Source organism: Fundulus heteroclitus, chromosome 24, assembly GCF_011125445.2.
Source record: "Fundulus heteroclitus isolate FHET01 chromosome 24, MU-UCD_Fhet_4.1, whole genome shotgun sequence".
Lineage (NCBI taxonomy): Eukaryota > Metazoa > Chordata > Actinopteri > Cyprinodontiformes > Fundulidae > Fundulus > Fundulus heteroclitus.
The window spans coordinates 5,740,005-5,765,365 of record NC_046384.1 but is presented as its reverse complement, the minus strand read 5'-3'; the positions used below and the strand labels follow the sequence as shown (position 1 = coordinate 5,765,365).

Below are 25,361 nucleotides of genomic sequence, written 5' to 3'. Positions count from 1 at the left end.
GGGCCACTACAATCCTAAACCTTCCCAAATTATGAAACTATTACAAAATCCATGTAAAGCGTCGAAAGATGACAAAAGAACTGAAGAGCTATATTTTTGTTATCAGAATAATAAGATCCGGACTGTGATTAGGTTTAATAAAGATCAATTCAAGATAGGAGGTTACAAAGCTTCTGATTGGAAAGGTTACAAATGGTATTTAGATGGCACAGGAATGAAACAGACAGGGCACAATTGGGAAAATGTGTTTGAGACAACAGGGGTCCGTTCTTCGTACGTTGCTTAAAACATCCAAGATCAAATGACACATCCAAGATGATTTCATCCGGCTAATCCTGATTCGGCTAATTGGGTTCTTCCAACACACCTGTTGTTTACGATTAGTATGACTGGATTGAGTTATCTGAGACAACTGCGCGTTCATGCGTTTGTTTAAAAGGGGAAATGTATCGATAGTAGAAACAATGATCAGCAACGCTGCTATTGGCTGTTCAGCATGGCCAAAGAACGCCCACAGTTTTTCTCACAAGCAGAACACGAGCTTAAAGGTTATGCCGAATTTAAGTTATTAATTAAAACACCTAAAAATCTGTTAAAGCCAGGAGAGAGGGCTGGCAAAAAGCAGCAGACAAATTAATGCGTAAACACTACCCATGATAGATGTTTCTATCACTTTCTACAGTATGAATTTTTGCATTTTAATAATCTCATATTTACTTTGTTCTTTTATGTCAGAGCCTCCACGGGACCCACTAGAACATGGGGGCAAGTAAAAGTGAGATACATGAATATTCTACAAAATGGTAGCCTTTAATTATTATACTTTATTTTAAAAAGGCACTTGTTGTGTCAAGAGATCCAAATTTCGGTGTCATTCCTTAGACACGAGAAGTAAAGGACACGTGCAAACTGGGAATTTTAACAAAAAAAAATCTTTATCCATAAAAAATGAAAATTTTCCTTTTCCAATCATCCACAGTTTACACGGTAAAACTGTATTGCTCCGTGGCTAGATAATCCATCCATAGTTTTTTTCTAATACAATATACGGCTCGACAGGAAGCAAGCCTTTCAAAGTAAACTAAACTTCACAATAAAATGGCCCGAACAAATCTTCTTACTGAATATGATAAAAGTAAAAAGCAAACTATCATACAAATAACTTAAATATTTTAGATTTATGGCTCCAACACCACTTTTTCCTCTTTAAAAGCCACTGTTAAATGATGTTTGTCTGTTTATAACAGCCACCAAGAAAAGTCTCTCTACAATCACACTGTCGCGCTGCGCTAAAGGATCCTGTCTATTGCGCAATACGCGATTAATTTGAAAAAGTCTGCAAATTATTCTTGCACCTTCCGCAACAGGTTGCTGCTGTCGTAAAAATGGACATGGCTACGACAGACTTCCCTATCTCCTCCGCTTATACAGCCGTGATCTAATCTTGTTTACATGAAATAAGCCTGCTCTGGAGCAGGTTTAAGCTGGCGCACATGTTGCTATGACAACAAGTGCAGGATGTCTTTCGAAGAACCAAACGATCCAAGATCATGCCAAATCGTCAACAATGAAATCCTGCTAACTGAGTTAGCGACGTACGAAGAACGGACCCCAGATCATACGTGGAGACAAAACACATATGGTACGAGTAACATTGCCAGACAGTGGAAAGGAAAGGTGAAACTAACTGATGCCAGTAATACTATTTTCCTGACGATAAATACCACCCATAAACCTTTTGGAAAACCAGCCAGTTTCAGAAAATTTAAAGATCCTCCCTGTCATGGTTTAGCCCTGTGTATTTGGCGCCCTCACCAGACAGATCTGTGCATTACCTTGTTTTTCTGCCCAAACCTGACAACAATAATGATGCCTGAAGTTACTTTAGGACAAAAAACTGTCTCTCCAATAACTCCACACATATATGTAGATCCTACTGCAGATGATTGGTTCAAAATTACCACAGGAATGTCCGGAAAAAGCAATAGTTGGCTTTTAATGGTGGAACAAGCTGCTCATACTGTATCCACAGGTTGTTTAGTTTGTATGGGTCCCAGACCCTTGCTACAGGTTGTACCAGCAACAATGACTCCTGAATGTCTGACTGAAATAATGAATAACACAGTGCCTTCTGGAAACTGTACATTCTGGGACACTATTTACCCTCTAACTACTGAAGATAAAGGAAAACCGCTGTTTTCAAAACATGTGGCTCCAGGTAACTTCACATGTGTAAATAGAACTGGATCAGGCAAAAAATTAGGAAAGTTAAATGAGACCCAGTGTACAGAAATACTTTCAGTAAACATAACTTTCAAACCTGTAACACGTAGTGACATCTGGTGGTGGTGTGGTTATAATAGATTGTTTGACAAACTCCCTTATAACACCATTGGCCTTTGTGCATCTGTGACATGGATTTTCCCAGTTTCTATAACTCCATTTACAGTACGGGAATTATTGACCGCGGTGAAAAGTGTTTTTCCACACACTTGGCAAAAAAGAAACAAGAGAGCAGTACAAGGTTGGAGTGAGGACGATCCAACTTATATTGATAGCATAGGAGTTCCCCGCGGAGTTCCAGATGTGTACAAAATCGTAAATCAGATTGCAGCAGGATTTGAATCTTTTTTTTGTTGGTGGTGCACTATAAATAAAAACGTAGACAGGATCAACTACATCCATTATAACATTCAGAGATTAGGTAATAAAACAGAACAAGGTTTTGCAGCCATCCATGAACAAATGTCAGCTACCTCTATAATGGCTTTCCAGAACAGAATTGCTGTTGATATGCTCCTAGCAGAAAAAGGAGGTGTCTGTGCCATCTTTGGAGAACAGTGTTGTACCTTTATTCCAAATAACACTGCGGCAGATGGCAGCTTGACAAAGGCCCTAGAAGGCCTCCGTTCCTTAAACAGCAAAATGAAAGACCATTCTGGAGTTGATACATCTATGTGGGATGGCTTTGGAGAAATGTTTGGAAAATACAAACAGTTAATGGTATCAATTTTAATGTCTATTGCTGTGTTTGCAGCTATTCTGACCTTATGTGGATGTTGTTGTATTCCGTGTATAAGAGCATTGTGCACTAGAGTGATAACAACAGCCATACAGCCCGTAAAAGAGGAAATGTATGCGCTGCTTGTAACTGAAAAATCACCAGCTGATTCTGAAAATGAAGACGAAGAGACATCTCTTAATTTTCCAGACATGTATCCTGATCCCGACGACTGTGACGACCTCTGAGTGTAACCTTTAAGTTGTGAATGAATTTATGGTTGAAAATCTGACAAGAAGAGACCAATAAAGGATGAAACATAGCTTAAAGTGAATAAACAGGAGGGTAATGTTGGATTTATTATAGTTATTCTACTTTTAATCTATATTCTAGTATTATTATGTTTCACTTATAATAACTCATTGCCTATACAACATTATATTATACTTATTACTGAAGTGTTATTTCTCCTTGTATACTGATGATTCAGATCACAGGCATGCAAACAGTTGCAATTGCACCCAATTGTATCTTACAGCTGCCTGTGGAAGATAAAGAAGAAGTTACTCCATGACCTTGAATGATGTTGTTGTGTATTGTTTTTCTGCCTAAAGGATTTCAACTGGTTTGTTCCCTACCCCCAGCAGTTGGAATCCTCTGTAACTAGGGCGTTCCAATTTTCAATAAAAAGCCTGGCGAGCGGAGACTGCTTCAGAGTGGTTTGGAGGATTGTAACTGAGCAGTCTCCGAGCACTCTCCTTGCAAGACAAATTTAACTGATTTTCTGCGTCTTCTTTGTGCAGGTTGCTGAATAAGATGTTTGGTGTTTAAACCTAACAAAGGGGCAGAAAAATAATTTTCTGCAAAGGATCTTTCTTGGGAACTAATAAATAAAAAGCTTGAGACTGATGGTAAAACAGGGGGGGGGATATGATTCTCTTTTAGTGGAATGCTAGGAGCTTAATAAGTAATGGCCAAGAGTTTAAAGGCTACATAAATTATTTGAAAAATAAACCGGATATTACTTGTGTGCAATAAACGTGGCTTAAAACAGAATTAGATTTTGTGATAAAGGGATATGATAGCATACGAAGGGACAGGGAACAGGGAAGTGGGGGTGGATGTATAATCTTTATAAACCAGGGAGTTCAATATAGATTTCTAGGAAAAGGGAAAAAATTAGAATGGATAGCTGTAGAAAGTTGGATTAAAAATGGAAATATTAAAATATTACATTTTTATAATCCTTGTAAAAAAACTTTGTTTTGAGGAAATGAGTCAATTGATTGAAAATATAAATGGAAAGGTCATGTGTTGTGAAGACTTTAATGCTCACAGAACACTTTGTAATAGTAGTAATGATTCCAATGGAGAGGGGATAGAAGAAATAATGGATATAAAGAACTTGGTTTGTATTAATGATGGAAGTGGTACCAGAATTAATATTAGGAAGGGATCAGAATCAGCAATAGATCTTACATTAGTGTCTAAGGATATTGCAGGAATCAGTAATTGGAAAGTTTTAAAAGATTCAACAGTAGGAAGTGATCATTATCCAATACTAATAAAAGTGGGTTGTGAGGTAGGACAAAATTATATTGAAGGAATAGAAAGATGGGTTTTTGCAAATGCTGATTGGGAAAAACATGAGAGAATTAGTGATGAAGAAATGTAAAAGGTTGATATTAATTTGGATGTTGATAATATAAATGTTTCTGTTTGTGAAGCCATCTTAGTTACAGTTTGACAATCTATCCAAAGAAAAAAAGGAAGCGGGAAGAAGAAAATTGTTCCATGGTAGACAAAAGATTATGACTGTGCGATTAAATCTCAATATAAATAATATAATAAAGTGTTTAGAATGTTAAAGAAAATTCAGAATTTTCAGTATTTTATTGAATATAAAAGGTCACAAGCTATAGTCAAAAGAACTGTAAAATGTGCAAAAAGAGTTTACTAGCAATTGTTTTGTGAGTCAGTTGGTAGAGAAACAAACATTTCAAATATCTGGGGAATGATAACTTGGAAAGTTCATATTGAAATGATGATTGATAAATGCAAAAGAGTTATAAATGTTATGAGATATTTGGTTGGGACTGAATGGAGAGCTGAGAGGAAAGCATTGAAATCCATTTATACAGGTTAGATTAGGTCTGTCTTTGATTATGGATGTATTGCTTTTGGTTCAGCATCAGTTTCATTACTTAAAAAATTGGATATTGTTCAGCATCAAGCATTGAGACTATGCACAGGGGCCATAAGAACAACACCAACATCAGCATTACAAATAGAAATGGGAGAAATACCACTACAATTGAGGAGATTACAATTACTTTCCACTTACTGGTTTCAGTTAAAAAATCATTGTGAAATTCATGTAAGGAAATTTTAAAACCATGTTGGGAAAAGGGGAAGAATAAATTAAATTCTTTTGGATGGATAGCAGATTCTAATATAACAGATCTTGAATTATCTCAAATAAATGTCCGTAAAACAGTTATTAGATCATTAATTCATCCATCTATGTTGCCTGAAATTGATACGGATTTAACTTTGTTGTATAAACGGAAATACAAAGAGGATATTTCAGATTCAAGTATGGTTCAAAAATAAATAAATGAAGAATATTATGGATATGTAAAAATTTTTACGGATGCTTCCAAAGATTCAAATAATCGGAATGGTGTTTCGTTTGTAGTCCCAGAATTTAATTTTAAGTGGTGACTTATTGTCCGTATGGAGAAGTAGTGGAAGAATTGATGGATGTTAGAAAACTAGTATGCATAAATAATGAAATGGTGCTAGAATTGGTATACTTTCTAACACACTTCTGTGTATCAATCTTACTCTACTATCTAGTAATTTGGCAAATTCATGTGAATGGATTGTTAAGGAAAGCACAAGTATTTGAAGTGATAACTATCCAGTAATATTTTCAATAAATGTAAAAATAGATACACAAGAAAGGCCTATTCATAAGAAATGGAAGTTTGAAAAATCGCATTGGGAAAATTTTAAAGAAATATGCAACATATCAGCAGAATCAATTACAATGAAGGCAGATATTGAGGAATGTACATCTGACGTCACTCATCTAATTTTAAATGCAGCATTAAATAGTATACCATATAAATCAGTCTGAGGAAAACAGAAAACAGTGCCTTGGTGGAATGATGAAGGTAAAAAAGCAATTAAAGAATGAAATAGAGCAATGACAGTGTTAAGTAAAATTTTGACCCATGAAAATATGACTAGTTGTTAGAGTGCTCAGTCCGAAGAGTTATTGAGAGTAGTGAACGGCACGCATGGAGGAATTATTGTTCTACTATAGCAGAAAAAGTTAAAATAGTAGAGGTTTGGTCAATGTTAAAGAAAGTAAGTGGGAAGAAAGTATTTGTTAAACTGTCAGTTTTATAGGATAAAGGAACAATTGCAATAACAAATAAAGAAAAAGCTAATATTTTAGGAAAGAAATTTGCTAGTGTGCATAGTGGTGATCATTCGTATTCATAGACACATATAGAGAATATTTTCGTTGAAAACAGAGATGTATGAATACATGAGATGCAGAAATCAATACTAATGAATTAAAAATAGTGTTAAAGATTATCAGAAATAGTGCAACAGGAGAACATGAGTTAAGTTACATCATGTTTCAGAACTTACCTGAGAAAGTAGTTGAGATAATATTACAATTACTTAATAAAATATAGAAAGATGGTAAATTTCCACACTGGATATGATTCATGCTACATTATCCAATAAGGTAGGTGGCAGTATGCACCTAAAAGTCATGGTTGCAATCTGCTATTAAGTAAAAGAAGACGAAGAAATTAGGAGGATTTAGTATTTGTAAATTAATATTATAGATATAGATATATTGATATATGTATATATATATATATATATTTTAGGAATAGGGCCATTCTGACCCACACTCCTCACCAGTTGGTGGCGGTAACGCACACCGAAACGATGTTTGCATCTATAAGTTGTTTGCCAACCGCCATTAAAAAAAGAGAAGAAGAAGAAGAAAGAAGACATTTCCTGTTCCGTTGTTTCCATTCCCTCTTCCCAGCAGCACAGCCACGTTGGTCCCTCCTGGTTCTTTGTCCTTGTTTTGCTGTGAGGCCAGAAGCAGGAGTGAATCTGAAAGAGAGCAGCAGCTGCTGCAGGTGATGAAGTCTGGAAAGAAGTCCAGCAGCTGGAGGCACAGCGGAGAAACTGGAGGGAAGCAGGAGCTCAAAGAGCGGCAGGACGCAGCAGAGGAGACACCAATGATGGGGGATGTTTTCCAGCCCAGAGTTCTGCTGCACCGATTAGGTTTGTAGATTTTCTTCTTCATGCTAACTGTGTGGATGGAGCTAAAGTTTAGGAGCCGTTTTCAGCAGCTGATGGATTCCTCCTCTTCATCAGAACTCGTTGCAGGGTTTCCCCCAGAAAACTGGCTAGGCCTGCAGCATATGATCAGCTAGCTAGCTTAGCATGTGGCACATGGGATGCTAATGCTAGGCTAGCATGTAGCATAGTAGCTACTAATGCTAGCTTAGCATGCATAGCAACATTCAGCATTAAGTTCTTCTTGTCTGTCTATCTGTCTGTCTGTCTGGGAAAGTTCCTCCAAACTACTTTTTGGTTTATCTTGTCTAGAAAGGTGGTTGCATGTTTTATTCTGGCTGTTGACTATGGAGGACCAATCCTGCCTTTAATTTAGACTACATACAGAAATTAATAAGAATAAGTATTCCTTTATTGTCTTGCAATGGAGGCTTCCACTTAGCTGCCCATTTGAATCACATAATACAGCTTTATATGAGTAACCATCTTCTGTCTCTCTTAACTCTCTTATTTATCCATCTTTCTGTCTTTGTCATGTATCTTTATACATGGTTGTATTCTGAAGGCTACCTGCCATCCTTACTCCCTACTTGATTAAATGATTGAATAAAAGTTTAGATCTGCCAGAGTTTATAATATTTTTGAGCGTAACTTTATTAAGTTTTAATTTTATGGGGTCTGTCTAGCAACAAAAATATGTTTTCCAAGTATAACGCAGCCATCTGTTTTCAGGGATGGACTCAGGAAGGTAGATTTTTGTTTCCAACATAGACTTTTGGTGATGTGCGACAAAGTAAATGTTATTTTTGTTGGACATCTGAAAATGACCATAGACCCTTTCACTTGTTGAGAAGATGCTGTGTCGAGCGTTAATCCTTAGAATAATCTAGTTGAAACATATGTTTCATATATCTCTTTGCTCTTGACACAAGTGATACAAAATCTGTCTGGGATCATTCTTGCTTATTTAAGCATTTCTATTTAATGCACCACCGCATGTTTCCCCCATCAGAACAGAATCTGCCGACGTCTCCACGGCCAGAAGGCGCTCAATGCTCCCGACTCTGTGGAGGTTTTTAGTTCAGCCATCCTCAGAAACTGGGTCCGTTTACTAAATGCAGATATGTTTACCAAGGCAGGTAAACATATGTCATAACTCTGAGCGCTCTCTCACCTGGTGGGAATGTAAGTTTACCTGCGTGTGAACCCAGGTGACTCTGAGCAGAAAGTAAAGGAGCGACAGCTGCACACTTGGTTGTACTGCGCACCTCGCAGACTCTCCACAGACATCTTAAACTTCATGGTTGAGTGCACTTATTGGCTACATTTCTTGTGACAAATTCCTATATTTCCCCACAGCAGACGCCCATCGTACACCAGAGAGGCTGCTTAAGAGTCACAGCTGCCTTGGAGATTTCTGGGCGTTGAACAGAGTGTGACGTCACGTCCGCGCCTAGAGACAGAAATAGCTGAGGGTGCGATCTGTCGCTATTTAGAAAGGCTAATTTTAATCAATTTAACCATGAACACACACAGACGTATAATAAGCAGCTAAGATTATAAAGTCTGACTGCAGCTCGGCGGAATGATCTGCAGAAACGCTCCTTAGAGCATCTAGGATGCAGCAGCCTGTTTCCTCTCTGCTACAGTTAAGCTGATGCTCCAACAAACCACACCATAGAAGATGACTGATGCCACCGCAGAGTTAAAAAAGGTCTTTTGTTTTCCCTGCATTAAGCATGAAGTGGTTCTGCTGGCACCAGTCTACAAATCTCTGGATCCCCTGTCTGTACTCTGACTCGTCCTCACATGTGATGAGACGACTATTGCAGAGTCATCAGAGAACCTCAGCAGGTGGCAGCATAGTGAGTTGATGGAGAAGTCTGCAGCGTAGATGGTGAACTAAAACGGTGCCAGCACAGTTCCCTGAGGTGCTCCTGTGCTGCAGGTCAGCTTGTCAGAGACACAGCTCCGTGTCCTCACATACTGGGTCAACCAGTGAGGTGATCCAGTATCCACTGGGACAGGTGGTGGTCCACTCCTGACCACTCCAGCTGGTCCTTCAGGAGTCCTGATTAGATGGTGTTGAACGCTCTGGAGAAACCAAAGACCATGATCCTCAACGTACTTCCAGGATTCTCCAGATGGTCCAGAAGGTCTTCATCAGGTGTGATGTTAGTGCTACCAGCCTGTAGCTGCTCAGGCCATTGGGGTGTGTGGTCTCTGGTACCGACATCACACAGCAGGTTTTCCACAGCCGTGGTACTTTGCTCTATTTGATCCAAGTCCTCCCCATGAGGATCACACAGTTCATCCCACATAGTGGAGCTGAAGCAGTCTCTGAGGGCTTCTTCTGCCTCCTCTGACCATCTCCTCACTCTGTGTGTTACCTCTGACTCCCTGAGCACCAGTGGCTTGTAAACAGGTTGGAGATGCATTAGATTGTGATCAGAAGAACTTAGGGCAGGGAGGGAGGTGAGGAGCTTTATGCCTCTTTGCAGTTAGCATACAATTAGCTTATGCTTCGTCTGCATTCCACTCACTGACCATCGGCTCTCAGCTCAGTGTCCTTTGTGCAAAGTCTCTCTTTACCGTGTTCAGAACTACACCAGCGGTTATTAATAAACACAGCCACCCCCTCCTCGTACCACTGTCTCTGGTCCTGTTGGCTCTGATTATGTTGAAGACGTCGATGCTTACATCAGAGCAGGGGCGTAGCTATGGGTGGTCCTGAGTGGTCCTGGGCCCTCCTACTTTGTATCAGGGCCCACCCAATGGAGGGGCTTTCCTTTTGAACATTTTCTTTCACTTAAGGTCATCATAGAAATCGTCATAAAATAAAATGAAGCAGAATAAAGTTACATTTGTTCTTGTACCTTCATGTTCTGGTTCTCAGTAAAACGGCAGCACAGAGAAAGTCGTTCGCCTAAGAGCTGCCAGACTGTAATAAGCCAGATGCCAGGAGATGCTGGAAACATCACATTCATTTATAGACTTTTAGCATTTGAAGATGGATATTGTCATGATGTGAGCTAGAGGGAACATTACTCTTAGGGGACACAGAGAAACAGAAGAGCACCGGATTCTCTTTTGGGGTAGGCGCTCTGTGTCGTTTGCTGAAACAACTGAAGCTGTGTGCTAACTCTGGGTCTTCCATTGGTCCAGACATTTTTTTTACTTCCTTTTTGTTTTTATTTAATTGAAGAAAATTTTGGCACATTAATGCATTGATTTACAAGCACCTCACCTTGTCACCTGGTGACCAGGTTATTTGAGTTGCACGTCATCTGCTTAGTTATTGTAATTGATGTTGTTTTATGATCTGAGCTAAAGGGAGAATATAGATATTAAATAGAGCGGGACCCAGGATGGACCCCACAAGCTATAGTTTGTAATCCTGTTCAGAAGCACTTTTTGTTATAGTGGGTGAAATGGTCCTTCCATCTTTACAATATTAAATGTATTCTGCATTCAGAAAAAAAGAGGTTAAAATTTTGATCTCTGTGAGAGCTGCAGGTCTGTAGAAACTCTGACCAGTCCACTGAATGGTTAGTTCTGGTCGTGCTCACACACCCTTGTTTCTGTCAAGTTACAAGGGTGTCACCTTATCTATTGTTCCTCATGCCAATCATTCTGACATGCTCATTTAACGCCAGTGTGTTCCCTTGTTAGCTTCAGCAATAAACCCTGTGATACTCCTAATATCTAATAGTTTTAAACCAGAGTTTTTCATTCATAGATTTACTGCAAGCGACCGGCATAATAAATTGAGACCCACGCAGAAAGATACCCCCCCCCCCCCCCCCAAAAAAAGAAAGTGTTGCCTTTGTAAACAACGCACATCTGTGGTGTGCATCACTTACACAGCACCCAGCATCAGCATCCCACTTCATGCAGCTACAACTCAACAAAGCTGGTGTTTCAGAGCTAAATACATTTTCTCCCATATTGTAGGACTATGTAATATACACTCACCGGCCACTTTTAGGTACCCCATGCTAGTAACGGGTTGGACCCCTTTTTGCCTTCAGAACTGCCTCAATTCTTCGTGGCATAGATTCAACAAGGTGCTGGAAGCATTCCTCAGGGAGTTTGGTCCATATTGACATGATGGCATCACACAGTTGCCGCAGATTTGTCGGCTGCACATCCATGATGCGAATCTCCCGTTCCACCACATCCCAAAGATGCTCTATTGGATTGAGATCTGGTGACTGTGGAGGCCATTTGAGTACAGCGAACTCATTGTCATGTTCAAGAAACCAGTCTGAGATGATTCCAGCTTTATGACATGGCGCATTATCCTGCTGAAAGTAGCCATCAGAAGTTGGGTACATTGTGGTCATAAAGCGATGGACATGGTCAGCAACAATACTCAGGTAGGCTGTGGCGTTGCAACAATGCTCAATTGGTACCAAGGGGCCCACAGAGTGCCAAGAAAATATTCCCCACACCATGACACCACCACCACCAGCCTGAACCATTGATAAAAGGCAGGATGGATCCATGCTTTCATGTTGTAGACGCCAAATTCTGACCCTACCATCCGACTGTCGCAGCAGAAATCGAGACTCATCAGACCAGGCAACGTTTTTCCAATCTTCTATTGTCCAATTTCGATGAGCTTGTGCAAATTGTAGCCTCAGTTTCCTGTTCTTAGCTGAAAGGAGTGGCACCCGATGTGGTCTTCTGCTGCTGTAGCCCATCTGCCTCAAAGTTCGACGTACTGTGCGTTCAGAGATGCTCTTCTGCCCACCTTGGTTGTAATGGGTGGTTATTTGAGTCACTGTTGCCCTTCTATCAGCTTGAACCAGTCTGGCCATTCTCCTCTGACCTCTGGCATCAACAAGGCATTTCCGCCCACAGAACTGCCGCTCACTGGATGTTTTTTCTTTTTCGGACCATTCTCTGTAATCCCTAGAGATGGTTGTGCGTGAAAATCCCAGTAGATTAGCAGTTTCTGGAATACTCAGACCAGCCCTTCTGGCACCAACAATCATGCCACGTTCAAAGTCACTCAAATCACCTTTCTTCCCCATACTGATGCTCGGTTTGAACTGCAGGAGATTCTCTTGACCATGTCTACATGCCTAAATGCACTGAGTTGCCGCCATGTGATTGGCTGCTTAGAAATTAGGTGTTAACGAGCAGTTGGACAGGTGTACCTAATAAAGTGGCCGGTGAGTGTATAAGGTATCGATAAAGTAGCTAGTTGCTGGGGCCCGTAATTTCCATGATGCTGAAACACGGACAGAATCGTATAATTTACAGTAAAAAGTTAAACCCCGAATTTACCAAATGAACAGAACACTGCGGGGGGCTCAGCGCACACATGCCGTTGTAGGTACCAGATCGACTCGGGTGGTCAGATTGGCTCGGGCGCTTCCCGATGACTTCATCATATGGCAAATCCACTCAAACAAACTACATTATGCCCGCGATCTCCATTTGTTACAAATCAATTTTATTTTGTTAATTTACGGTTATTTTCCAGTAACTTAATCGAGGCATGAAAACTTTTAACATCATTTTGGAATGCTTCTGTGGTAGACTGACAGTTTAATCGGTAATTTTGCAGGATCAAAGTTACATCTTAAGAGAAATTTCCTTCCTCCAATTTTTTTTTAAAGTTGTGAAGAGAAAATAAACCATAAGCTCTTTTAATTTTTAATAAAAGTCTGCAGCCATTTTAATTTAATCACGGCATTCATCACTTTAAAATCAATAATGTTTATTCCTCCTTTTTCTACTGATATTACTATGTCGTTCTTTCTGATCACATGTTTTTTATTATTCCAGATGAAATTGTGATGAATTTGATGAATTTGTTTTTGTAGTATTTGGTATATTTAAGATATATGCTGGATAAATTAATCTGGCTATCCCTTCCGTTTTTGTTAACAATATTCTTCCAAAAATTGAGCCAAATGTCAATTTTTTTTTTTTTTTTGTAAAATGGGTTGAATATTTGTTCTATAATTTCCAATGTGGTCCTTGCTAATCATTATACCTAAATATTTTACCTAATGTTTATCAATTAAAGTGGGTTGGTTATTTTGAATTGCTAAGATTTCACATTTTCTATGTTCATCTTTAAGCCTGAAGCTTTTGAGAAAAAAGAAACCTCTAAATTAACTAAATAAAATCCATTAGTTACAAATGCAGACTGCGGGCTCAATGTAGTTTGAGTGGCGTTGCCATAAGGTGACGTCATTGGAAGGTGCAGGGACCATGGAGAATTTCTTCGTAAAATTGTCCGTTTACAAACCGCAATCCCACTCTCAAATAAAACCTATACCCCGCTATAATTACTTTAGTAAGTTGTCCAGACCAATCGCAATGTTTTTTGCGCAATTGTGCAAACGTTAAACCAATCAGGCATAGTGAAGTCATCAGAAGGCGCAGGCCCCCGAGTCAATCTGGTACCTACACCGTCAAATTGAAATACACGTTAGCAAAGAGATGATCATGTTTTTGAACAAAAAAAGTGCAGCCAACTAAAGCCCCCCCCCTTATTGCTTGCTGACATGAGTCCGGAAATGCAAAGCTCTCGTTTTTTTGACCGCTGTCACCCAGATTTCTGCTCAGCGGGAACAAGTTTTCCCATCAAACTGTTTAATATGTCCCAATCTACTGAGCTGCTCCAAGCAGTCAAGGACATACAATCCCTTCTCTGCCCTTCAGTGGGTGTCTGCTGGAGAAGAAACGGCTCTCAGTGCAACTAGCTTAACAAACATGCTACTATCCCCTCTCCTCGTGCCACTGGCAGAATGTGTGTGCAGCCGATTGGTACGCTTGACGATGGATAAAACCTTCACCGACAGTCCACGTGGCTCATGGGCTGTGCTGGGCTGCAGGAAAAAACTAAGGGGGGGCTTTCTATTTTTTTTTTTTTTATAGGGTGCAGACTTATTGAGCAAACATTTTATTTGCTTCTGGCTGAACAGTGGCTCTGTGACCACTCCTACAGTGCTGCAAAAATAATCTCAATAAAATTCAAAATAAAAAGTTTCCCATCTGGCTTATTTTGAATGCATTAGGCTGGAAAAATAGCTTTGGGTGGGTTAACATTTTCACATCGTCTGGTGAGTTTTTAGAAGGAATTGATCAGAAAATTATTTCAAAATACCGTCGTTTTCATGTTGTGGCAGAATACTCAAAACTTCTACATTTTAAATAAAATGACATCTCCTTGCTCTCGTTTTAGTACCGTATGGTGCATCTTATAATCCGGTGTGCTGTATATTTGGACATAGACACATTAAGCACATTGGACAAAGCCTAACATTTAGTTTTTAAAGCATGGCTGAAAAGCTCAATATTGTGTCATCAGCACTTTAATGTAAAAAAGGTAGCTCAACAAAGAACTGAGTTTTTGCAGCGGTTTTAACAGTCATAAAATTTTGTTATGTGTTTTTACTGTTCTGCATGTACTGTCAAAGAATTTAATATAACAAAATTCCCTAAATATATCTTAATCAAAGTGTGCCTCAGTTCTGGCTAAGATCAAAATGTTTTCTAATGTGCAAAATATGTTTACATGTTTCCTGCAGATGTTAAGGAGAAGCTGATTGTTAAAGAAGAAGCTTCTTTAGACCACAAACCTCGTGCCGACCTGCATGACCCAGACCAAATTAAAGGCAGAGAGCTTCCAGAAGAGTATGATGGAAGAGAATCCATCAAGATACAAGATCATGGAGATGCTTCCATTTCTTCAGAGGCTGAAGACACTGAGAATGAGGAAGACAGTGATGTAGAGCACCCTCTCTCTGAGCTGAAACACTTGTCAGACTCTGGATATAAGAAATGTTCTACAGAGAAGAATAAATGTAGGAAAGGCAACACAGGAGTTAAGCTCAGCTGCAAAGACTGTGGCAAAACATTGATGGGAAAATCAGCTTTAAACAGACACATGAGAATCCACACAGGAGAGAAGCCTTTCTGTTGTGATCTATGTGGACAAAGCTTTAGTCTCAAATCTAGTTTAAACACACACATGAGAATCCATACAGGAGAGAAGCCTTTCTGTTGTGATCTATGTGGACAAAGCTTTAGTGTCAAATCTAGTTTAAACGCACACATGAGAATCCATACAGGAGAGAAGCCTTTCTGCTGTGATCAATGTGGACAAAGCTTTAATCGAAAAGGAAGTTTAAACACACACATGAGAATCCATACAGGACAGAAGCCTTTCTGTTGTGATCTATGTGGACAAAGCTTTAGTCGAAAATCACATTTAAACACACACATGACAATCCATACAGGAGAGAAGCATTTCTGTTGTGATCTATGTGAAAAAAGATTTAGAGACAAATCTAGTTTAAACACACACATGAGAATCCATACAGGACAGAAGCCTTTCTGCTGTGATCTATGTGGACAAAGCTTTAGTCAAAAATCACATTTAAACAAACACACGAGAATCCACACAGGACAGAAGCCTTTCTGTTGTGATCTATGTAAACAAAACTTTAGTCGAAAAGACACTTTAAATGACCACATGAGAATCCATACAGGACAGAAGCCTTTCTGTTGTGATGTATGTGGACAAAGATTTAGCCGAAAAGGAAATTTAAACATACACATGAGAATCCATACAAGTTAGAGGTCTTTGTTGTAATCTATGTGGGCAAAGATTCAGCAAAAAAGCAACTTTTAACACACACCAGAATTTATACCTATAGGTTGGGTTGGAAATTGATAAGATTTTCACGATTTCGATTCCCTTTTCGATTCTGTGAAACGATTCGATTCCTTATCGATTCTCATCAATTCTAATTTGGGGAATTTTTTTTCACCACTTAAATAAAAATCGACATGGTTTTAAGCATTTAAATTTAAAGTAATACTAATTTAACCTTTTTGAGACATAAAAAGACAACAAATAAACATTTAAGTACGGTTTATAGGTGGGTTCTGCATTGTTATAAGATGAGTATAAAACTCATCTTTAGAACCAATCTCTGCTCAAAATGGTGATCAGCCAAAATCTACTTTCATCAGTTATCAGTTATTGGAACCGTAAATTGCAGAAAATACAGGCAGAGCGGTTCCTTCTGAGTTTACTCTCTGCTCCTTTCAGAATGAGCTGCAGTGCGTTATAAGGCGGAGGGATGTTTCAGCGTCAATTAATTTAGAGCCCAAACAAGCGACTTCACTTTCAGAAACAAGCCCAGAAAACTGCAACCCACAACTCATGAAATTTACAAGCGACTTAAAAAAATTAGATCAAAGTTGCATAAAATAAGTGGGCTTCGCAACAGTGAGCAATGTTTATAAGGTTGTCATATCACTCTGCCCCTCTGATCGGTGAACAAATGTTCCGGCAAATTCTACATTATAAAAAAGAAAAACCTACCGAAAAGTCTCGCTCTCATGTCATGTTGAAGACATTCTTCTTCGAAATGTTGGCTACGGACGACGTGTTTTCTCTCTGGCCAGAAGTTCGGTGGCAAGTTGGCAATCCAACAAAAGAGCCCGTGGTGGATCATGAATCGGAAAGGTGAAAAAACTGTTGTTGTTTTTCACTTTTACCAGATGTATTGGAACATCCAACGGCCATGCACGTGGGCATTGTTGCGTCAACAATAGCTCTCGTGAATTTCAATGGTGAAGTCCTCTTGAAATCAGAAACAAATGTTATTCTGGAGCGCAGTGCCTTACCGCGACATTACGTCACAGGATGTGACGTCAGGCAATAATGGCCGTCCCTATACACAGTGATCAAGACAACAATTTGTGCTTTTATTTTCTTATTAATTAATGCTAAATTTATTAAATAACCACAAACGTATTAGTTTTAGGTATAGCTATTGATCCACTGATTTTTTTTTTTTTTCCTTGTTGACCGGACTTTTGATCGCTTTCCCCGATGGGGCGCCATTTTTTTTGTTTTGCTTTTTTGCGTAAAAAACGTGACGTAAATCGTGCTGCCTGGCTCTGATGCTCCCTGGAATTGATAAGTGAATTGTTAAGCGAGCTGCCAAACGGTGCCATGGAATTGGAACACACGGAACCGGTTCTGAACAGGAATCGGTTTTCGGTTCCCATCCCTATCTACAGGACAGAAATCTTTCTATTGAGATCAATGTGGACAAAGATTTAGGCAAAAACCACATTTGAACAGACGTGAGATTCTATTCAGGAGGGAAAATGCCTCTGCTATGAATACTAATTCAAACTGCATAGCTGTATTTTGCTGTGAGATGTTTGTCATTAAAGGCGACAGTCTTTACTTGCTGGTTTCAGCCTTTCTCTAGTAGCCCATTTTTAGGTTGGTCTTAAAACATAAAAATGTTTTCACTGTATTTCAATAGTTCAAATGATCTGTATAACAGATGTTCTCAGTTTACGAGCTCAGTTTTTTTATTGTAATTGCTTTTAGTTGTCCTATGAGTCCTCTGAGCTCAAGGATGACTTCTTCCATGAACACGACTGTGATGTGTTGAGAATTCTTCATATTCATGGATTTTTTTTTCTTCTATTCAGTTCTTTCTGACTCAGCGTAACATTTGTGACAATGAGGGTAGGGTTAGAGCTGTGGTAGAAGCTTACTTGTATGATTTAGCTTTAGTGAAATAATTCAATGTCTATGTTCAAGAAGTGTTGCAAAGGTTGGTAGGAAAGTACATATTGAAATTACAGTGACTTAATACCATGGAATACTATTGACTGGGCAGATAATGTGTGCCAAAGTAATATTTAAACTTCTGTCATTTGATCTGAGGGTTTAGTACACATTGGTCTAGCTTGTATCTCCTACACGAGTATCAAGTCTAAAAATGCACCCAGGTTTATAATTGTATTTTTAATATTGTGTTAAATATATTGACTTCATGCTGGAGATAGGCACCAGCAACCCCCGCGACCCCATGAGGGATAAAGCGGTTCGGAAAATGGATGGATGGATGGATATTGACTTCATTTATAAATGTAAAAGTGATTTCAAAAAAAGTGTTATGGGCAAAAGCCATAATCGGCTGATTTAGAGTGTAACTAACTGTTTACTGCAACTAAATGTAATAAAAACATGAAAATAAAATGTACTACAAATTTACAAATACAAGATTATCTCTATTCCTGCATCCACCGATAATGATTTTAGTTTTTAGGGTTGAATTCAATGTATGAAAACCGTAAAGATAAAACTGACTAAAAAGTTTGAAGTGTTTACGGGCTGAAAAATTGGCATTTAAGATACGTCTTCTAAGAAAACTCATGCTTCATGATGATGTGCTGGTTTGTGTGAGTCTGTCACATAAAATCCCAATACAACAGTTTGTGGTTTCAACATGATTCAGTGACAAAAAGCTCAATGGTAATACTTGTGCTAGGGCCTGTATCAGAAATAAGTTTCCACACATGCCTCAATTAAACACACCACCGTTCTTATGAGTGTTTGAACAAAAACCTGCAACAAAATATGAAGGCATGGCCGTAACTTCTGATAAAACTCTGTAAACTTAAGCTACTGTCTGCTATAAAGCTGTTGTTCTTGGTGCTAACACTTCTGGATGCCATTATCACACTTGCACAACTTCCTTCTTCTGGCTACGCGGTGCTAAAACCTCTCATATTTGCACTTATGGCCGTGTTATTTGATTAAAACAATGTTATGCAGGTGTGCTTGTTAGTATTAAATAGATCATTGAGGATAATCTTTTGGCTTAAAAAACATGGCAGTAAAAGTCAATATCGTGTCATCAACACTTTAAATTGTAAGAGTTGTACTATTACACACCGTTTAAAGTTATTCAATGGTTAATAAATAACTCTGTCTTTTAGTTGTTGTCCATTGAATATCAGCCCAACAGCTGATATTTGGACAATAGTTGAAAGGAATGATTTAAGCACTGACGATCTTTTAACAGCAAACTTTGCACACACATAGAATAAATGAGAGACAACTTCTTCTCTTCAAGTTAAAAAATGTATTAAGAGAAATAAAATGAACATCCAGAGAACATCACTATAGAATGTTGTTTATCTGAATTAAGACTGTTTCAATCAACAAATCCTCTCTACTAGGCTAGTGAAACTTAACTAAACTACTACGCAAGTATTGAGGGGTTGCAATAAACCCCACCCCTCAATCGAAGACAAACAAAAAATACAAATTCTCCAACCTAACCTGGATGAAATCTATATTCAAAGGGCCAAATGGGCCTTCATTAGATCAAGAGCAAAATGGATGGAAGAAGGAGAAAACACACGGACTACTTCTGTAATCTAGAAAATAGAAGACAACAGAATTCTATGCAAACCTTAATAATACACAATGCTGAAACCAACAATGAAAAATTAATATCAACCAAGATCTTTAAATTTTATAGCAATTTATATACCTCCAAATTCTCAGAATCCAAATTCCACACCTTTCTTAATCAAACTGAAACATTTATCCCTAAAATAGATGATAAATACAAAAAAACCTGCGACAACAATATTACAATAGAAGAACTTGATAAGGCTGTTAATCGCTTACCATTAAACAAAGCACCGGGTGCTCCCCAGTCTGGACTGACTGGGAAGTGGGAACTTTTATAAACACTTTTGGGAAGACATCAAAATATTACTGAATCAAGTTTTTATTGATATTTTTAAAAGTCATCCCATACCTACCACAATGAAACAAGGAGTTATTATATTTATCCCCAAAGAAAACAAGGACCCTAGATTTATTGAGAATAGACGACCCATTACACTCAAAAATTCAGATTATAAATTACAAACATACATATTTACCATGCGTCTACAATCCGAAATCTCAAACACTATTGCAGAATCTCAATCTGGCTTCCTAAAAGGTCAATTCACAACAATATTAGACTGGTAAAAGACCTAATTGAATATAGCGACATGATCCAAGTAACTGGCTTTATTCTTTCCCTTGACTTTTTTAAGGGTTTTGACTCTGTGGAACACCATTTCTTAATCTCAATTCTTCAACATTTAGGTTTTGGACCAAACTTTAACTTAATCAGAGGTCTATATCAAGGCATTAATAGTTGAGTGATACTTCCTAAAGCCACCACAGCCAGATTTAACATTCATGTAGGAATTCCTCAAGGGTGTCCCATTTCACCATATCTGTTTAACTTAGAACGGTGGAGCTAGGCACCAGCAACCCCCGCGACCCCATGAGAGATTAAGCGGGTCAGAATATGAATGGATGGATGGATGTTTAATTTAGTTGCAGAAATGTTAGCAATCCATTTTAAAAACTGTGCAGACATTGAGAAATCGGATGTTTTCGGCACAGAATTAATCATTAGCCAGTTAGCAGACGACACCACCATGTTCTTAAAAAAAATCACAATCAAGTTCCAATGGTAATTGATAAAAAAAAAAAAATTTCAGAAGCTTCAGGACTAACTTTAAATATTATAAAAATGTGAACTCATAGCTATTCATGACACCCCTCTAAAAGAAATATCCAGCATTCCAATGGAATCTAAAATTAAATTCTTGGAAACTAGTGTCACCAAAAATCAAAACTCAACCTTAACAATTGAAAACAAAATTAAAGAAGGTAATTCCAAACTTAACTCATAGCTACAACGAGACCTCTCTATTTTAGGACAAATTTACTTATCCAAAATGAAATGTTTGTCAAGTTTAATTTATTCGACTTATAGCTCTGCTATCCCAAACAGCATAACTAAAACTATTAACCAAATTAACATGAACTTTATTTGGAGAAACAGGCCACACTACTTACGAAAAAGTCATATGGTCAAAGAAATTAAAGATGGCGGTCTAAAAGTAATTGACTTTGAATATCTTAACAGAACCCTTAAGATTTATTGGTTGAAATCCTCCATTAGAATTTCTAAATTATTCTTGTATTGTGTTCCTAACTATATATCTAACAAAATAGGTTGTCTAAAACTTGTACTTCTAGCTGATTTTAATATACATAAATTGCCCATTAAACTATCAGAGTTCCATCAACAAGTGTTACTGTACTGGAAAATGATATATGCTCAAGACTACTTGCTACATTCCTCTATCATATGAAATAATAGATTTATTCTACATCGCAATAAATAATTATTTTACAAAGATTGGATGGAGAAGAATATTTGGTCTATTTTACACTTAATGGATACTAATGGTTGTTTGTTAAATTACGAACAATTTTGTGCAAAATATCAGTTCTTCCCTCCAAAAGCTGAATTTACCAGATTATTTAACGCCTTACTGTCATGGTTGAGTTTTGGTTTGGCTTTGTTTTTCTGTTATTTTCATTTTGTCATCTCTTTTGGGTTAGGTTTGACTTTATTTATTGTTAGTTTTTCATTGTCATCAGTTGTTCTCTGTCATCTTCACTTCACCTCCTCAGCAGTCAGTCACACCTGTTAACATTTACTAGTTAATTAGCCAGACTCTTGTTCCACCTGTTAAGTGCTCTATTTAAACCTCCCTCTGCCTTCAGTTCAGCACTGGGCCGTCTTCTGCTATTCACCACTCCATGCCAGTCCCTCTGTAAGTATTTTTTTATTCTGCTGTTCGTTCCCGGAGAAGCTCTGCTCTTTGTCCAAGTGTCTTCAGTGAAATTGCTAACCTGTCAAGCTGCTCTGGTCAAGCTCTGCTCTGTGTCCTGGTGTCTCCTGATAACTGCTAGCCGCCCTGAGTCCTGGTGTTGCTATGAGGCCTGCTAGCTGAGCAGCACCTAGTGATTGTGGACTCTCTCTCTCCGGGCCGTCAGCTCCTGCCATCACCTACACCCCTGACCTTCTGCAGCCCCGAACCTCCGGTCTTCATCATCCGCCGTCCAGCACACCTACTTTAAATAAAAACTCTTAAACTTTAGTCCTGTGTGCGCTTCCTGAGTTCTTCGGTAAACAAATCATGACACTTGCCAAAACAATTTATTAATCATATTAAAAATATAACATATCACCCAATAACCCCACAACTACCCAACTTATCTATCAATGGAACATCAATCACTGACCTAAAATTCAACAACCACACAATTAGAAACTGTCTAAACATTATACTTTATTCCCTGGGAAAATAAATAAAAATAACATTCTTTGCAAATTTGAACAAAAATCTATTTAAATAGTGATAACTCTTTATTTAAAACTTCCCATACAACCAAAAAGAAACTCACTTTAAAATTTTAAATGCAATTTACCCCTTAAAAGAACTACTAAGAATTTTATTTAATATTGATGACAATAAATGCTCATTGTGTGAAAGTGATATAGAAACGATAGACCATGTCTTCTAGGAACACGATCAAACTAAAACATTTTGGAATTGCTTAGAAAGATGGATCAAATCTAAAATTGCACTCCCTAACTCTATCTCTAGATTATATGGTTGTTTTTGGAATACTATTAAAAGACAAAACAATAGAGCTCTGTTGTAACCTAATTTTATGTTTAGCCAAATTCTTTATTCCTAAACAGAGAGTGTTGAGATCATCCCCAATTTTTTTTCTGAATTCAAGTTATATTTGACATCTCTTAAATGTATCAAATCATACAAACACCTGACTGAAATACTAATGGAATTGCCCACCGATGTACAACTATCCTAACGTATGAATACCCTTGTTGCTGTGTTAATTATTGTTTTATTATCATTCACTTATTCTTTTTTTCCTCATTAATTTTACTTTGTATTTCCATTTTAAAATCTGCCTCTACTATGCCTTCTAGAGAATTGCACTGTTGATATTGCCTTGTTTGTATTTACTTTGTTTAAATAAACTTCATTTAAAAAAAAAAGAAAAAAGATCTGTGACTTGTGGGTAGTACCCTTGATCGGACAGCAGGGAGCGCTGCCTGCTCAGCCAGTCTGTACCAACCGGAAATACATATAAGGCCTACTGCCATGTTGCCTTCCAAGGACCCAGGCCGTTTCTCAATATGCGTTCTTGAGCGTTCTCGTGTGCTCGTGACACGTCATCAGCCTCAGCCCGAGCACTGTTCCAATCATAGACATAATATAAGTCTTTATATATGTCTATGGTTCCAATGCTGAGAACGCCAAATCGAGAACGCGCCGAATTCCCCGGATGTTGTTCTCGCCCGCCCTCTTTATCGAGCATGCATCAGAGCAGACTTGTGCGTTCTTCAGACTGACCGCTTGCCCAGAATGCACCGCGGCCGCAGCTTGATTCGAGACAGCGCAAACAGACCTCACAGCGGTAAGTTAAAAAATTCCCTTTTCTGCTGCTGTTGTTGTTCAAAAGTACGTTTTAAGATCGTTTGAGGCGAGAATATTATACTTTAAGCTTCCCTGTGTGGCCTGTTTACAGAGTTAGTGCGTAATTAAAAAAAAGTAGTGTGCATAATACCGCTGGTTATGATTTATTTGTTTTGTGTTTATCTGACTGACGTGTGTTGCTTTATTAACTCAATACTTGCTGGAATAAATTGTAAATGTCTCCCTAGGACGGCAGCAGCATATAAAATAAATAAATAAATACATTCTATAAATGTTTTTCCTATCTAAGTGAGTTTCTTCTGAGTCAGGACACGAATAATTGAGAGGAGAAAGAGGGAAAGAAAATAATAGTAATAATAGTATATGAAAAACCAGACATTTATTTTATACAAATGTTTAATCTTTGGAAAAGAATGAAGGTGTAATATATTCAACAAATTATTAACAGTTATTAACATGGTTTAAAACAAAGAAATTACTCCTATTAAGATCTCTTACAAATAGACAATGCCTATAAACTTACAATTAAAAATAGTTGGAATAGAAATTAATTTACGCATTATTTTATGTATTTTTCCAGGTGGTGAAAAAAAAAGAAATGAAGCAGCATGTGAACATGACTTCAACTGATCTACATTAGGTCAGGTGTAGTCATGTTCACTTAAACATGCAGCCAGCTGGAGCAGCATCCTGTCTTCAGCCGCCGGATGGTCGTCCTCCTCTGGGTCAACCTCCTCATCCTCCACGTCTAGCTGGTCCCCTGCCTCTATACTAATATTGTGAAGGATGCAGCAGGCAGCGATTACTTTTGGGGCAAACGTTGGCCAGCCAGTAGAGGGTCACCAGCACCTCTATCTCCTGTGGCCATCCATGGACCTTCTGGATGGGCAGCAGCTGAAGGAGGAGGACGATGGTGGCCCTGTTTAGCCTGAAGGCTGGTTTCAGGTCCCCTTCATTAAAAAATATTTGGAGGATTGGCACAGAGGTGTTTATCCTCACATATTTTGTTTCTGTTTCTTCCTGTAAATAAAAAATGCCAAATGTTACCATAATTGTTTTTTGTCACCTTTTCTATGCATAAAACTATACCTGTTTAACATGCAGATTATTATAGTTCTCAAGAAAGAAAAGATAAAATGTATAGTGTTGTAAAACTAGTCAAGTATAGTAAATGTAACAAATGGCTTCCCTTCTCTGGTATTTTTACCATTTCACTGAAAAAATGGGCTGAACTAACTGCACATAATTTATAGATTAATCACAGTAAAGGTGGACAGACATAAAAATGTTTTTTTTCCCCTTTCTTAATGATCAATGCTGTGAAGGTCAGGAGGTGCAATAAAGTAGCTTAACCCTACTGTTATTAATGTTAAAACTGGGTCTTCATTTTTATTAATATAGGAAAAATAGTCACAATTTCAACCTGATCACGTTTTTAATACCATCCTCAATGTTTTTTTTAAAGATAAAAGTAGGAAATAGGCTGTCAATCTTAAAATGCCTACCACTTGGCAATAGATGGGTGAGCAAAGCCTGCCTTCTGAGCCTCCTCTGCTGCATCAATCTTCTCCTTGCTCGGATTTGCCTCCTCAACTGCATCACCTCCTCTTCAGCCTGCTGGTAAAGCTGACCAACGACCAGAGCAACAGCAATATTGCTCGTATTGCTCATTTTGCTTCTACAAAGTGCTGATTTTTTTTTTAAAGAAGATTCAATCGCTTCTGCAACTACAACAATTACAACTCCCCACAAAGAAATTCACGCTATTGCTGGTTTTATACCCAGAGTTCTGTAATTATTTTAGATATTTTTTATACTTTTTAGAAATTAATTTAAA

The 25,361-nt window shown here is 38.1% G+C and overlaps 1 protein-coding gene across 1 annotated transcript; it reads left to right on the top strand.

Annotated features, from left to right (window-relative positions):
* The first annotated feature begins 15,086 nt into the window (after positions 1 to 15,086).
* On the top strand, positions 15,087 to 16,736 carry LOC118557747 (gastrula zinc finger protein XlCGF7.1-like). The gene is made up of 2 exons (XM_036128029.1): positions 15,087 to 15,855; positions 16,183 to 16,736. Exons 1-2 carry the CDS (start codon positions 15,225 to 15,227, stop codon positions 16,194 to 16,196), a joined length of 645 nt encoding a protein of 214 aa, XP_035983922.1. The 5' UTR covers positions 15,087 to 15,224; the 3' UTR covers positions 16,197 to 16,736.
* Positions 16,737 to 25,361: the final 8,625 nt, after the last annotated feature.

Excerpts from the sequence above, each read along its gene's own strand:
- LOC118557747 (XM_036128029.1), top strand. The coding sequence starts at position 15,225 with ATGGGAAAATCAGCTTTAAACAGACACATGAGAATCCACACAGGAGAG.